General features: G+C 36.8%; 1 protein-coding gene across 7 annotated transcripts in view; it reads right to left on the bottom strand.

The window, feature by feature from the left end:
* Nucleotides 1-757: 757 nt before the first annotated feature.
* Nucleotides 758-13,732, bottom strand: part of LOC111342668 (uncharacterized) — a 48,895-nt gene continuing 35,920 nt past the window's right edge. For 6 of the 7 annotated variants that reach the window (XM_088747309.1, XM_088747307.1, XM_088747310.1 and 3 more), the window contains 12 exons: nt 13,262-13,472; nt 12,057-12,355; nt 10,677-10,931; nt 9,991-10,188; nt 9,396-9,548; nt 8,907-9,059; nt 8,222-8,323; nt 7,437-7,742; nt 5,761-5,844; nt 5,437-5,589; nt 4,677-4,772; nt 758-4,058 (listed from right to left, as the gene is read on the bottom strand). In XM_088747309.1, coding sequence (XP_088603435.1) covers nt 3,789-4,058; nt 4,677-4,772; nt 5,437-5,589; nt 5,761-5,844; nt 7,437-7,742; nt 8,222-8,323; nt 8,907-9,059; nt 9,396-9,548; nt 9,991-10,188; nt 10,677-10,931; nt 12,057-12,355; nt 13,262-13,394 — 2,202 coding nt within the window. In that variant the 5' untranslated portion in view covers nt 13,395-13,472 and the 3' untranslated portion in view covers nt 758-3,788. The remainder of the gene's footprint in view (nt 4,059-4,676; nt 4,773-5,436; nt 5,590-5,760; nt 5,845-7,436; nt 7,743-8,221; nt 8,324-8,906; nt 9,060-9,395; nt 9,549-9,990; nt 10,189-10,676; nt 10,932-12,056; nt 12,356-13,261; nt 13,473-13,732) is intronic. The other variant, XM_088747311.1, reaches the window with a different exon arrangement.

The raw sequence follows: 13,732 nt of genomic DNA, 5'->3' as shown, positions 1-13,732 counted from the left end.
AAATTGTTTCCGATTTCGCTCGAGCCTTGGGAACATTGTTTCATAAAAGACGCAATTCGAGATAACATTGCTTCAATGAACCGAATCAGTCAATAGAGAACAAAATGTAATACTATTGATGGAGAAAACCAATAGAAGCTCAGGTACTAAGACTTGTTTTGATTAAAAAAACGTTCCTCTACATTGCTTTTGTGGAACAAAAATTATCATCCAATCGGCCTCCGCACAATAAACAAAAACTAGAGCCAGAGAAGAGTTTAGATAAATTATCCGAAAGGCTTCTTTGATCATCGATACTTTTTTAAACATTTGCCACACTCTTGAAGCACGTAAATATTGTTCTGTTTACAGTAAGACAAAAATCATCTTCATTGAATCTTGGCAGTTGATATCCAGTCATCTCCATATTACGATTTAGTCACACGAAGAGTTCACAGGAACACGAGGAGGTAGGAATAAAGAAAGAGAGTTCATAACGTTCTGGATTGGTTTGATTTATCTTAATTGACATAATTATCTTTCAGTCGTGTTGTTTACCAAATAGTGCACTTATGACTACTCCTTGCAACTTTTTTTCACCTCATTGGCGAAGGATAGAGAATCAAGTCTGACAACGAATAAGGGATCACAAGGAAAAAAGTCGGAGAAATTATTGACAACTTAAATTAAAATTTTACTTTACCTTGAGCGAGGCTTTAGACTGTTACATGGTTTCTGTACAGTTAATCACATCTCGAGGCATCAACAGAAAAAAACATTTTTTTGTGATACTGTAACATTTATTTCATCGACTTTCGGTGTACAGTAATCATTTAAGAAAACGAAGTGAAATCAAAATGCCGTTAATTTCTACTTCGCCTAGCTGACGATCTAAACATAAGCCATAAAGTAAAATTTATAGGAAGTTTAGTAGTCGCCGTTTACCTTTTTTCTAGATCGTTTTCCTTCAGGATTGATCATAACAATCAAAGAGGACTTTCCTGAGCTTAGAAAATAGAGTTTCTATTAACCCCTTACAAAAGTCTAACACAACAAACAACGATTGGTGATTCCCTTTGCAAAAAACTCATAATTAAAAACAACGAAATATTGTAAATATCTATTAATAAACATGCAGGATGGTTATACACTCCCTTAATTAAGGCATTGGCAAACACTTTAAAAGGCGTTTACAACACGCACATCGGTTAGTTTTAACCCTCTTTTGAGGGCTCTAAAACACTACTGTAAAACCCTCGTAGGCGCTAAAATTACGGACCGCGATAACTACAATTCCACTCTCTCCTTTACTTGATACAAGACAAGTCACATGATTGGGTTTTCCAAGTCATTCCTAACTTGGAGCACATTAAAAGAGAAATCTGGACGAAATATTTCGTCCAAAATCACGATGGTTAACACTTATCTTCGTCGTAAACTGTAAGACAAACTACTGATCACAACAATGGACCAATGAATAGTTTTCCCCCAAAATGTCTATAAATGTGCGCAACCTTGACTTCACCTCTCTATGTTAACTATAACATCAGAAGTTTCACTATCTCGGTTGTTCGCTTCTTTCAATGGATACATTTTGTCTTCATGGCTTCTTTTTTTTTTCTGCTACTGTTTTGTTTTTGTTAAGTTGCGTAATAATAATAATACCTTTTTTATCTTATTAGTTTTGCTACTTCTTTTTTTTTTGGTTCGCTTTTTTTCCTAACTTTTAAAATTTTTTTTTTTGCTTCTTTTAGCTGCTTTTAAATTTTTTTGTTTTCCCATTTTCTGCTTTTCTTTTATACTTTTTATAATGGTTTTCTTGCTTCTTTTTTTGCTATTTCTTGGGGCGATTTTTCAACTTATTCCTTTTTTGTGTGTGTTTTTATTAGTTACGTGTTATTAGAATCTCCGCTTGTTGTCTTATTATGTAGCAAGAACTACAAATTGCTTTTTACACCTGTTGTTGGGACTCAGAGACAGGTTCCCGTTAAGTTCTGGTTTGAACTGCAAGACGACAGACAGATAAAAATTGATCTGATAATCACTTATTTTAATTTTCTTGGCTTTGGTCCTCTCTCTAATTAAAACCACCGCCAAACGAAGAAAAAATAATCGCCACAACAAACAAATTTATCATAATAAAAGACAAAATTATCAAAACAAACGGGATAGTGTAATTAAAAGAAATTCCCTCTTTGCATAAATACATGAAAGGGAAAGCATCCGCATACCAAAACAAAAAAAAAAAAAAAAAAGAAAAGCGATTATACCAAAGGCAATAACGTCAAATTTTTGTAAGACCATTGAAAAACTAATTAAAAGTTCATGTCGTATTTCGTGAAAGACCACTAAAAAGGAGAGCATCGCCACGGTCACCAACTTATTCCAGTTCCTGATGAAATCAAATTCTGTGGTATCGACTAAAAAGGCCTACGAAAAAGGCATCATCGGATTCAAACAACCGAATCAGTCAAATAACATTGACGCGAGTAGTCTGGAGCAATAGGCTGGACTTGCTCTACTGGGCACGAGTCAGTACAAGTGCGGACTACCAACTTTTCCTATGCCGTCACGCACGCCTTAAATACAAAGTGCCCGATACCACATGTTGACCCGAGTGGTTCACTTGAATTTTATAACGAATTTGACAAAATTACCAGAAAACACCCTGGGAAGAAAAAGATGCAAGGTGACTCGGATTCTGCTGGAGAAATTTGCCTAAAGATGACGGGAAGGCATGCAAAAATAAACAACCAAGTTTTGTTATGCGTTAGTTTCTTCTCATTACAAGTAACACAACAGTTAGGGCTGGTTATCTAAACAAAGTTTAGCCGCTGTTTAACGAAACCGCGTTCTAAACTATCTTCAATTTAGCCAAACCTTTTACCTAAACAGTTTCAAGAGGGCCGAAAGCTAACAGTGGAAGAACATTAATCAAATCAAAACATCCCACTTAAAGAGAATCCCCAAGGCCCACTACTTGGTTTGGTTTAGACCTCGTGTAAATAACCGGCCCTTAATGTTTTAACTCACAATTACGATGGTTATTGCGAATACTCGGCACCTCTCTCAGTCGATATTACCAATGTATGGCAACTCAGCTACTGGAATATCACATTGCTTCTAGCAATGTACACCTGTACGCGTAGCTCGCATTACATTTGATTAGTATTAGCAAAGTAACTGTAAAAGTATTATGATACGATTAGTATTGTTAAATAAAGTCAACAAAAACAGCAAGAAAAAAAACAAAACAAAAGTGAGGCATTATAGAATTGCACTCTGAAATAGCAGTAATAATATCGGTGGTAGTATTGGTGGAATTCGTGTTTTAATTTTTGTCAGTGTGATTCATGTTACCTTATTCTTGTTTTGGTAGTGTGAAAGTAATGCCGCTATAATTTTCGATAGCATTATCCATGGTGACGAATCGTTTGTATTGTAAGTCTCAAGACTAAAAAAATATACTGAACACGCATGCTGTGTATAAGCAATAATCACACTCCGCTAGTCTGTCAAGTCATCATCAGTGACGCTTAATGAATGGGCAAGCACAACACTGCCTTCTGCTGCACTGCCTCAAAAAGGATATCTACATAAATGCAACTTTATAATTTTGATCATAAACGTAATTATTTCTTACTAATTTTGTAAAGCAAGCCTTCCGTAATCAAATCACTAGTAAACCCTTTTAAGACAAAACACTGGCTGTAAAAAGGCGGATGAAAAAAGTCCCGGTGTAGTCGTCGATTTTCGTGAAGTAGATAAACAAATTAACGAACAAATTGAAGAAAGGTATCACTTTTTTCTCATGAAATACACCTTTCGATGTGCTTAAGGATAGTGTCACTATCCTCTCCATCAAACTTCCTCAAGCAGCGAGGACATTCTTCCAGTCCAACCACCTCATCCTTACTGCTGACACCAGAATCGGATTCGATATCGTTACCATCCGAAGGAGAATCGATGACGTCTTGAACTGTGTCCGGGTAAACTTCTCCTCCATGGTACATGGAGGTTCTGGTTGAATGTTGACCTACTGGATGTGTGACTAATCCACGGGTAGGTGGTATTGCACCCTAAATTTTGCCAAAAGGAAATGATGAGCCATCAAAAGGACATAGAGCAGCACCATAAATATCGGGAAATACTATGTGACGGTGTCAGCTCTGCACAACTAACTATACTGGGTGTGTTAAGGCTCTGGCAATACTAACTTGACTCATCTTCTCATGGCGATCATAGGGATTTCACCTGGTTGGGGATACCCTCTGAAAGTAGTAGTAGGAGAAGACTCCTACTCCAAAAGCATCTTCAGGACTTTATGATACACCAGCAACAGTTCAGTACATCTACCCACATGTTTTAATATTAAGGACTAGGAACGAAAGGGAGGCGAGATCTGTGATGCACCTTTTTTTTCTTCTTGTCTTTGAGCGTTTTTCGATTGAGTGTAATAAAAACCAAATCCAATGTAATCACAGCAGTCAATGAACGCACAGGAGATTCAAAGTAGAAACTAACGAGGTGCTCATAACGCGACTAAGCCAGACATGATTGATTTAGTTGTTGAATCTGATCGGCTGAGGAAGCAGCGCAATCAAAAAATTGCATGTGTTACCCTTCTAATGTTGATACATGCTGCTTCAACAAAGCAGATACAAAATGGGCGTAAAATTGAAATTAAAAATCCTTACCCTCGGAATCATAGGGGGCCGCTTCCATTCTTGATTTGTGTAGTCCAGTCCAGATCTTCCATAAGCAATGTACTGTGATTGGGCAGGAGTGTATGGCTAGTAAGGAAAACAAACAATATAGCACTAAAACAAATGAACAAGAAATCTGGCGATGTTACACCTGCATGTGAAATGATCTAAAGTACACGCACTTCAGTGCTTCCATTCGCTCTGACGAAGGGCTAACGCTCGAAACGTCAGCTTTTTTATTCGTTACGGTGACCAATTTACAATTTCAACTTAGCTGATATAACCAAATTACCTTGCAACCGCTTTGGTCGTCTAAAAGTCGACTAGGAAAAACAAAATTGGCGTCTATATTTGTGACGCTAAGTCGCAGTGTTCGGCGATCAAGTAGCAGGTTGAAACGTTTTTACAAATTATTTTTGGGGCGTCAAGTCAACTTAATGTCATAAACACTTTCACAAAATATTTAGCATTTGTGCTGTTGTTCTCTTCAATAAAACTTTGCCTCTTTTTCCTGAGTTGCCAGAGGTTGAAGATATCCTGTCTATCTTAAAAAAAAAAAAAAAAAAAAAAAAAATGCCAGCCATACTGCTTAATACAAACATGAGCGGCATAGTTAGCGCGTTCGTACAGTGTGCGTCAGAAAGCACAATTTTTTTTTCTGGAAACCAAAGTCTTATCTCTGGCGACCATTTGACGACTGATTCAGGTCGCCAAATGGCGCCTTTAACAAACTAGAGTTTGGACGCTGTACCTGTCCATAGACATGTTGCTGTAAATCGTGTTGTCCTCTCATCAGTCTGTCCCTCTCTCGGTCGTGTACCTCTTTGATGGCCTGGACCCTGGCCTTTTGTTCAGCCACAGCCCTAGCCTTCTGGGCCAACGGATCATTGTATGGGTAACCAACCTGTGAAGAACAGCAAAGTGTATCTGTAAGCTCCTCTGGAACCTTGGGAAATAAGTCCCAGCGACATGTGAAAGCACACGCATTTCCCAAAAGTGCAGGTGCAGTTATATGTTTAACTGTAGAGACAGCCATTTGGTTTATATAAGTCAAAAAAGAAAAAGGCAAACTCACCGCAGTTTGTTTGGCTCTTAATTGTTGCTGAAGGCTCTCCTTCTCTCTTTTCTCTCGTTTGAAGTCTTCTTCGTATACCTGAAGCTAAATCAAGCCACAAAAAGATTTTTTTTATAAGTGATAAGACTACATAATTTGTTTCCTTGGTTTCCATTAACACCGAGCTGATAAGATTTAGAATAGTATAATCATTAAAGAAAGACATTATATGATTAAATTACCATCTTAACCATTTTACTGAAGGGATCCCCACCAGAATTATAAAGAGGATGTTAAAGCTTATATTGTATTAAAAAGTACCAGATATAGGTTCTTTTCGATAATTAGATGTTTCCCCCGCATTAATTGTTTCAAAACGAAAAAATTAGTGATCAGTATTCTGCGGGAAGAACGACAGTTAGCCACCGATAATACAATTAACCCTGCCCTAAGTACATGCCCCAAGCAATCACATTTTATGAGGAAACCAAGGTCAATATCATGATATTTACGATCAATAACAGTAAGCAATGCGGCGTATATTAAAGCATATAATTCTGGAAAAGTTAGACCAAATGTGACATTCCACGTACATCCAAAAAACGTACATCACTATAGTACAATACAGTACTGTCAGTAAATGTAAAGTAGCACAAAGTCCCTCAGTTCTCCCATTAATAGTAATGAAATTATGGAGAACTTAAGATGTGACATTCACCACCATGAAACATGCTGGCCACCTGTGCTTCTGAAATTGCAATGTACACTATACACTCTATCCACTGTTCCGCTTACGGAACCTACCCTACCGCTGAAAGGGTGATCAGCAGCGTGAAGGGCTGGTCCTAGTGGACAAGCTGAGCTACTGACAGCTGTGGATCAGGTGGCACAGACTGAGGAAACAAGTCAACATGATCGTGATGTCCCTGTCTTTGAATCCTGGTTATTTGGGACCTTAAGCAATCACGACAAAGACGGCAATAACCACAAGACAAAAAAAAATATAGTTTGATGACCAGAATGATTATTTTGCGTGTTAGTTTTCAAGTAGCGTTGTTTTAGTGACAAAATAAAATTGTCAAAATGTAATTTTTTCCAATTTTGAGAACGGAAATTTTGAAGGCCAAGTCTCCACATGATTTCTGTTTGGAACATAACTCTGCGCAAACAAGCTATGTTGAAGATAAAGTCTCACTCCTTCAAAACGTAAAGTCACGTACATAGCACTGTGTTGCATGTAATTCATTCTGCACTGTCCATGGTGTTGCCATTCTGACCGCTTAAGGTCCCTAAGCGTGTGAGATTTACAGATAACTTTATGCCACTAACTGTGAATTTCGTGCAACCTCAATACTGTTTTGCCATTTGAAAAAATAAGGGATAAACATTCACATGTACTGCTTGCACCATACACTCAGACCTACTCAACCAATTAAATAACATTCCCTTAAACAGATTGTGTTCATGACAGAATTAAAAGAAGGCAGAACTTATAAAAACAAAGAACACAGTCAAACAATTATTATTGAAGTTATTACAAACACGTTTACAAGCCAAAAAGCCTGAAGTAACAAAGAATCTCACGAACACATTCTGGTAAAAGGTGGAAAAATGTACTAAGATTGCACTAACAGTCATTGCAAAAGCACCCCTAGTCTTTATGCTCTTATCACCATATTTTTGTTTTTAAACTGTACCTGCTGCTCGAGAGCATGTACTTGCTCTTTCATGGCATCCAATTCTTCTTTGAGCTTCTCTTTTTCTGTCTGATTCCTCTCACGGTCTTCTCTTTCAGTAGCAAAATCATCAGCATAAACTCTGAGTTGTTGTTTCAGCACTTCAATTTGATCAACAACCTCTGCAGGGATTTGATGTCCAAAGGCAGCAGTACCAGGCCAGGAAGGTAAACCTTCAGATGGTGGGCCTGAACGTGCTGCAGCTGCACCCAGCTGGGAGAGATGGGACAGTGGCTGCTCCAAGGATGAGAGGTGAGGTGTTTGTGCCTGTGTACATACAAAGATACACGCAAATGAGAGTTTGCAGTTAATTTTGTCCAAAAGTTTTCTTCTCAGCCAGTGCATCTACACAACATTAATTTTTTTAATGGAGTAAGCAGTTATAGTTAGGTTTAACAACTTATGGTCACTGGTGTCTTTGGAACATTTTCACAAGAGGTGAGTGATTTACTAATAAGAGGCCATGATATTTCTTTGTGCATGTCAATTTTACAATCTTGAAACCTTGATGAGTGAAAACTACTTGGACGTGTAAATATTAATTATAACCAAAGAGACTTAGAACAATAATATGAACATGTTTTATAAGCTTTAAATACTATTATTCCTGCCAATGCAAGCAGTTATTAAGTACACATGGAGTGAGGGCAAGGTTGAGTTACTCCAAAGTTTATTCAATTGACTTTGTAAAAATTAATAAAAAAAGAATTATGCCCAGTGGCTTGAAGCGGGATATGTTAACGTACCAGTCGTGTGGGCTGGTTTCTCATCAACAGCTGCAAGCGATTTATTTCAAGTTGCTTCTGTTGTGACTCACTTTCCAAGTATTTGATACGGTCATCCAATGCCTATATAAAATATACAATTTAAATTAATATTGCCACTTTGACTGCATAAGAAACATCTCGTCCCAAACACAAAGCACAGAAACTGAAGGAAACTCATCCAGTGTTTGGTTCTGGGAGGTATATACAAGTAAAGTTACCTATTATGAACATGTTGTTTTGCTTCAGAATGACTTCTTGTGACGTAGAAGGTCAAATATACAGTATTTTACCCTCTCCCGAGGTGAGAAACTTGTCTTGACGAGGGACAAAACATTATTGTTCATCTCTTTCAAGCAATAAGGTGCTATACATGTACTTTTGCATGGCACGATACAAGTTATGTACAATGTGTATTGAACATACACTGAGCTCAAAATATCAGGAATCAATGGATTCCACAATACATTTACTTGTTATTCAACTTGAAGCAGTACATTAGGTACCTAAATGTCATCCAGTCAATACACACAATTCTTCCATTAACCTGCTTAATGTCAGATATCTGCTGTCTACACATTTTGATAGTAAAAGAAACAACACTGGAATCAGCAACTAACTCCAACAAAACATTTCTGACCACAGACAGTCACTTTATCTTGCTCACTTTTCTCTCCATAGGTTCAACCTCTGTTAATTGCCCATATCCTTTGCTTGATTTCATCATCTCAATCTGGTTCTTCAGCTCCTTGATGTCTTTAGTGGAAGCTGCAACAAGCAGTTTGTATTGTTCATCCCACTTGTAATTCACATCCAGAACCTAAGATGATATAAATCATTTCTAATAATCATCTCTTTCCTATAAATAAATTATGTACCAGTCACCAAATAGTTAAAATTGAGCATTGACATTGTTAAATATTGTTAAGGAAGGTGTAATGATTTGAGTTATTAAAGGCCCAAGAAATTTGGAATTATAGTTATATGTATTGTGACACAAGGATGTTTGGCAGTATTAATTTAACTTTGTCTTCATCGAACAAACATATTTAAATGACCGCAGGGATTGACAATCTGGTACAATCACAAAGAGTCAAAAGCTCAGTTAATATTCCTCCAGATATATCCATTGTTAAAAGTTCCAGTTGAAAAATACCTCTTCTTTAAGTTTGAGTGCTTCATCCTTCTCAGCTTTTGCCAACAATACTTGCTTCTGTAGCTCATTCACTTGTCGCTGTAACTGGCCACAACTCTCACATGTCTCCACCCCAGTCTGCATCATTGGTGTCTTTGCAATGATTTCCTGTTGCTGCAGTGAAGATATATATACATATAATAATATATTTAGCACAATAATATATTTAGCACAATAAGCTCCCTGTAAAAAAATTAACTCTTTGTATTCAGGAAGAGCTCTATTATCTAATGCAACAGAGTTCCACCAATTTAAAAAAAATAATAAAAACAAACAGTACAACTGTAAAAGGACTTCTAATGTAAGGTTTACTACTTTGCCAGAAGATTGGTTCTTGGCTGCAAGAAGTACCTTCAACCACATTTCTATAGTCATTAAAAAAGGCTCCCTATCACTAAGTAAACTACTTTGAATTAATTCTGTTATGGTTCAAATAAAGTCCAAACGAATCCAAGACTATCTTCACAAGAGCCTAACCGGCTGATGGTTACAACTTGTGTAGGTCATTATTTCTTGCTGCATGCATGTAAACTAGTATGTAAATCATATACAACACCTCATCTGATAGAGATTTTCCTTCGCTTTTCCTTGAGCCACCTGACAGAGGTCCACTGCTTGCTTTAATTTCCAATTGCTCCCTTTCCACAAAGACAGCTTCTTCACAGAACTTTACTTCATCCAGTAGCTGTTCCATTTCTTCCTTGCTTTTTCCCAATTTATCTCTCAGTTGATGTACCACATTCTCATGTGAGGCCTAAAAAGTTTGATGATGGCACACATGACACATTGTTATATTATTATTTCTAATCAGTAGATTTACATTTCATTTTGCAACAATCTTATTTTGAAGAAAACAAACATGAATTAATGTGTTAAGTACTGCATATAAATTGAGATATTTGTCACTTTTCTGCTCTCAATTCCATTTTCATATTTTAAAGTATGTACCCATATGCATGGACAGTACATAATATATCTAATGCATAAAGCCAGTGGGGCCCTCAATCACTAATTAGAGGCATGAACCAAAATTTAATTGTCTGATGGTCTGAGTGACTAACTGACTGGCCAACCAGCTGACTGGCTAACCAGGTAACTGGCTGACTGGCTGACTGTCTGACTGACTGGTGGAATTCCTAATCAACTGATAAGCTCACTGACTGGCTGATCAATTCACAGATTCTCGTTGTATGATTTTTTACTTGGCCATCAGATAAGTGATGATGCTGGGACAAAACAAACCTGCTCAGCCTCCATTTCAACAAGCTTTGTTCTTAACTTTTCCTCCTCTGAAGCTAAAGCACTTGATAGGGTCTCCCTTGTGCGGGCCTCTTTACTGTATTCATTAAGCTTAGAAAACAGCCTTGTGAGCTTCCCTTGTAACTCTGAATCTCTGTCATCTCCAGGTAGCTGTTGAACACTTTCCCGCAGCTTCTGTGCTTCTCTTTGTAGCTGATCAAGTTCAGTCATGATGTGTTGATATTCTGCTTGTATCTCCTTTGAAACAACAATTTCATGCACAATTGTCAAACACATGGTTTTAATTAATAGCTAAGCCACCAGGAGACCCAGGAATGAGCACGTCTGAAGAATAAGTTGGATCCATGCGAGTTTGTGTTCCGCTCTGGTACATTTGTATAGCTCAGACAGTTGAAATGACACAGCCCATCAGCAATGATATTAAACACTTTGTGAACTCCTTCCATTCAAGCTGCATAGCAGTAATTGTGCGATATCAAGTTTTGAATTGTAGAACAATGTATGTCCTACAGCACAGGCCCCGAATATGAATTTCAAAATGATTCAAAATAAGAGGAGATGTACTTCTTGTTGTACAGTTATGTTCTTCAACAAAAGAAATGTTCAACTGAAATGAAAGTCAGATCAACCTATTGGTGGCTTAAATGTGGAAACTGATTGCTGGTTGTAACTTCAAGTAATATTCTATACAAGCAGTAAAAATGATGAGGACAAAGTCAGTGCATGGCGTGCAAACTTATACCCTGCGAGGACAGGCCCTTTGATCTTCCTAGATTACTTGGGTCTGCTCGCAGGGTAGCAAACTTATAATTACATGTTCTTCTGACCTACAATTCCATTGAAGAGGATAATCCTTCCCTGCTTTACTGTACTATTGTCTTTGTCTTTTTGTCCATTCCTTTCATTTTTTTATGTTTTTTTTGTTGTTGTTGTCAATGTTGTTTTTGATGTTTTTTTTGTTTTTTTGCTTTATTCTGTTTGTTTTTACTTGTGGTTACCATTATGCATTTTCATCTTTTTGTTCATTCTTTTTATTTTGTTTTGTTTTTTTATCTTTTTCTGCTATATTGTGTACCACAAATCCAAGGATACATATAGTTTAAAAAAAAAATACAATAACTAATAACTATAAAAAGGAAATTATGAGTACAACCTACAAATACTGTATGACGTGTTCCATCTAAACGACTGAATGAAGGGCAACCCATAAGCATTTATTGCAAAGCAGATTTAAAGGTTACCATTTCCTTTTGATATCGATGGGTGAAAGAACCAGCCTTTAGCACCAAGAATCTCTTTAAAAATATATCGGCACGATTATAAAAGTGATTGATCTTTCTGGATCAGGGAGTTATTGAATACCTTAATGTGAAATTCTCCAGGTAACAAAGAGGGATATCCTGCCGAGAAGGACTGAGGACCAGAGATTGTTGTGACATTGACAATACCTCCAGCTCTGCTGCTTTGACTAGGTATAGATGAGTGATATGTTTCATCTTGTTCATGGACTGTGCTTTGACCATCATCATTTACAGAAGTACAAACTGAAAGATCTGCCAAGAGAGTTGATGTAACACCATTCTGCATCAATTGCGCTTTCCATTGTTCAATTTCCTGTTTAAGTTTAGCATTACTTTCCTGTGAATCTTGAAGAACTTTACCTTGGAAATAAATAGCATAGAAGGATTAAATGTTTCATTTGTAATTAAACAACCTACAGACATAATTTATAACTGCTTACTGCCACTAAAAAGAGAGACAAAATAAACCTACCAACAAAGATAACGGATAAAATGTAATGAAATCCCTTCTGTTGCTTATCACAAATCTATCATTCCCACAGTTGTACTTCAAGTGCTTAAAACAATAGTGCTCAATGCTTAAGCTATCTTACATTCAATTGTTTAAAGTTCTTGAATTTGTTTTTCTTTTCTAGATGCTACCTGATGAACTTTTCCTTCAGTAACATTGCCAAAAAGCAACTTCTGAAATTATATTGTTAACTAACAAGTCTGTGAATTAAACCACAAATATAGTATACACAACACAAATATACTATGCTTAGTTTCATAACACTTTTTATTCTAGAAACTGAAGCCTATTGTTTGTTTTGTGTGTGTTTTTAGGATGTGTCTGGGCACAAAACACTGCAGGATTTTCATTTCAGGGTTATTCTTTTGTGACATAAAACAAATATTATTGGGTGAAATCTTCTTAAATCAGTTGCGAATAATGAGATTATTGCTGCTACACAAAAGTGAGGCCATATCATTCTGTAACCGTGCTCTATATGATCATAACATCTTTTGCCATGTTTTCTCTAGAGCAGACTTTCTGTGAAAATCATATATTTATCACTTACAAACAAGAAATATTCTCATCCTTGCCACTGAACACACAGAGCACAAAAATGTTTTTGAAAAGCTTTGGTACAAGCCCTATATATAGAAGCCTTCTGCTTGTTTACCACCTTTGTACAACTATTTTAGCTCCAGTGATGGCAGAGGCATTAATGACCAAACTCAGTTGGACGCATTAAATAATTCAAATTACTTTAACTTCCTTACCTAAAACTTGCACTCCTTGGGCTCGAACCTGTAGGGCCTTGTTGTCCAATTGCAGTCTTGTAATTTCTGTCTGCAACCTCAAGACTTCATCAGATCTGTTTTGTGTCTCAGTGGATTGTTCCCATTTGTTCATGGTAAAAAAGCCGCGTATTTGAATGTACTTTTTGTCTCAATTATTGTAAGTTAGATGGCATTGATGATTCGCTCAGACCTAGAATATGATCAAGGAGATCTCAATAAAAATGAAACAGCTGAAAAGAATGAGCAGAGCTGATTCATGTGAAATTTTCAATTTGTTTATAGTCTGCAGATGTATTTACAGTGTATCTTGATAATATATTATTTTGACTGTTTATACCCTTGAGTAGACTCTATTCTATAGCGTCTCTTTAGGTTTTTCCTCAGCAATCATGAGCTATTTTGAGTAGTTTACCTTAGCACTTCCACATGCAAGTTCTATTCTTAAGTTTA

Source organism: Stylophora pistillata, chromosome 2, assembly GCF_964205215.1.
Source record: "Stylophora pistillata chromosome 2, jaStyPist1.2, whole genome shotgun sequence".
NCBI classification, from domain to species: Eukaryota; Metazoa; Cnidaria; class Anthozoa; order Scleractinia; family Pocilloporidae; genus Stylophora; species Stylophora pistillata.
This window is presented reverse-complemented; position numbering and strand designations above follow the sequence as displayed.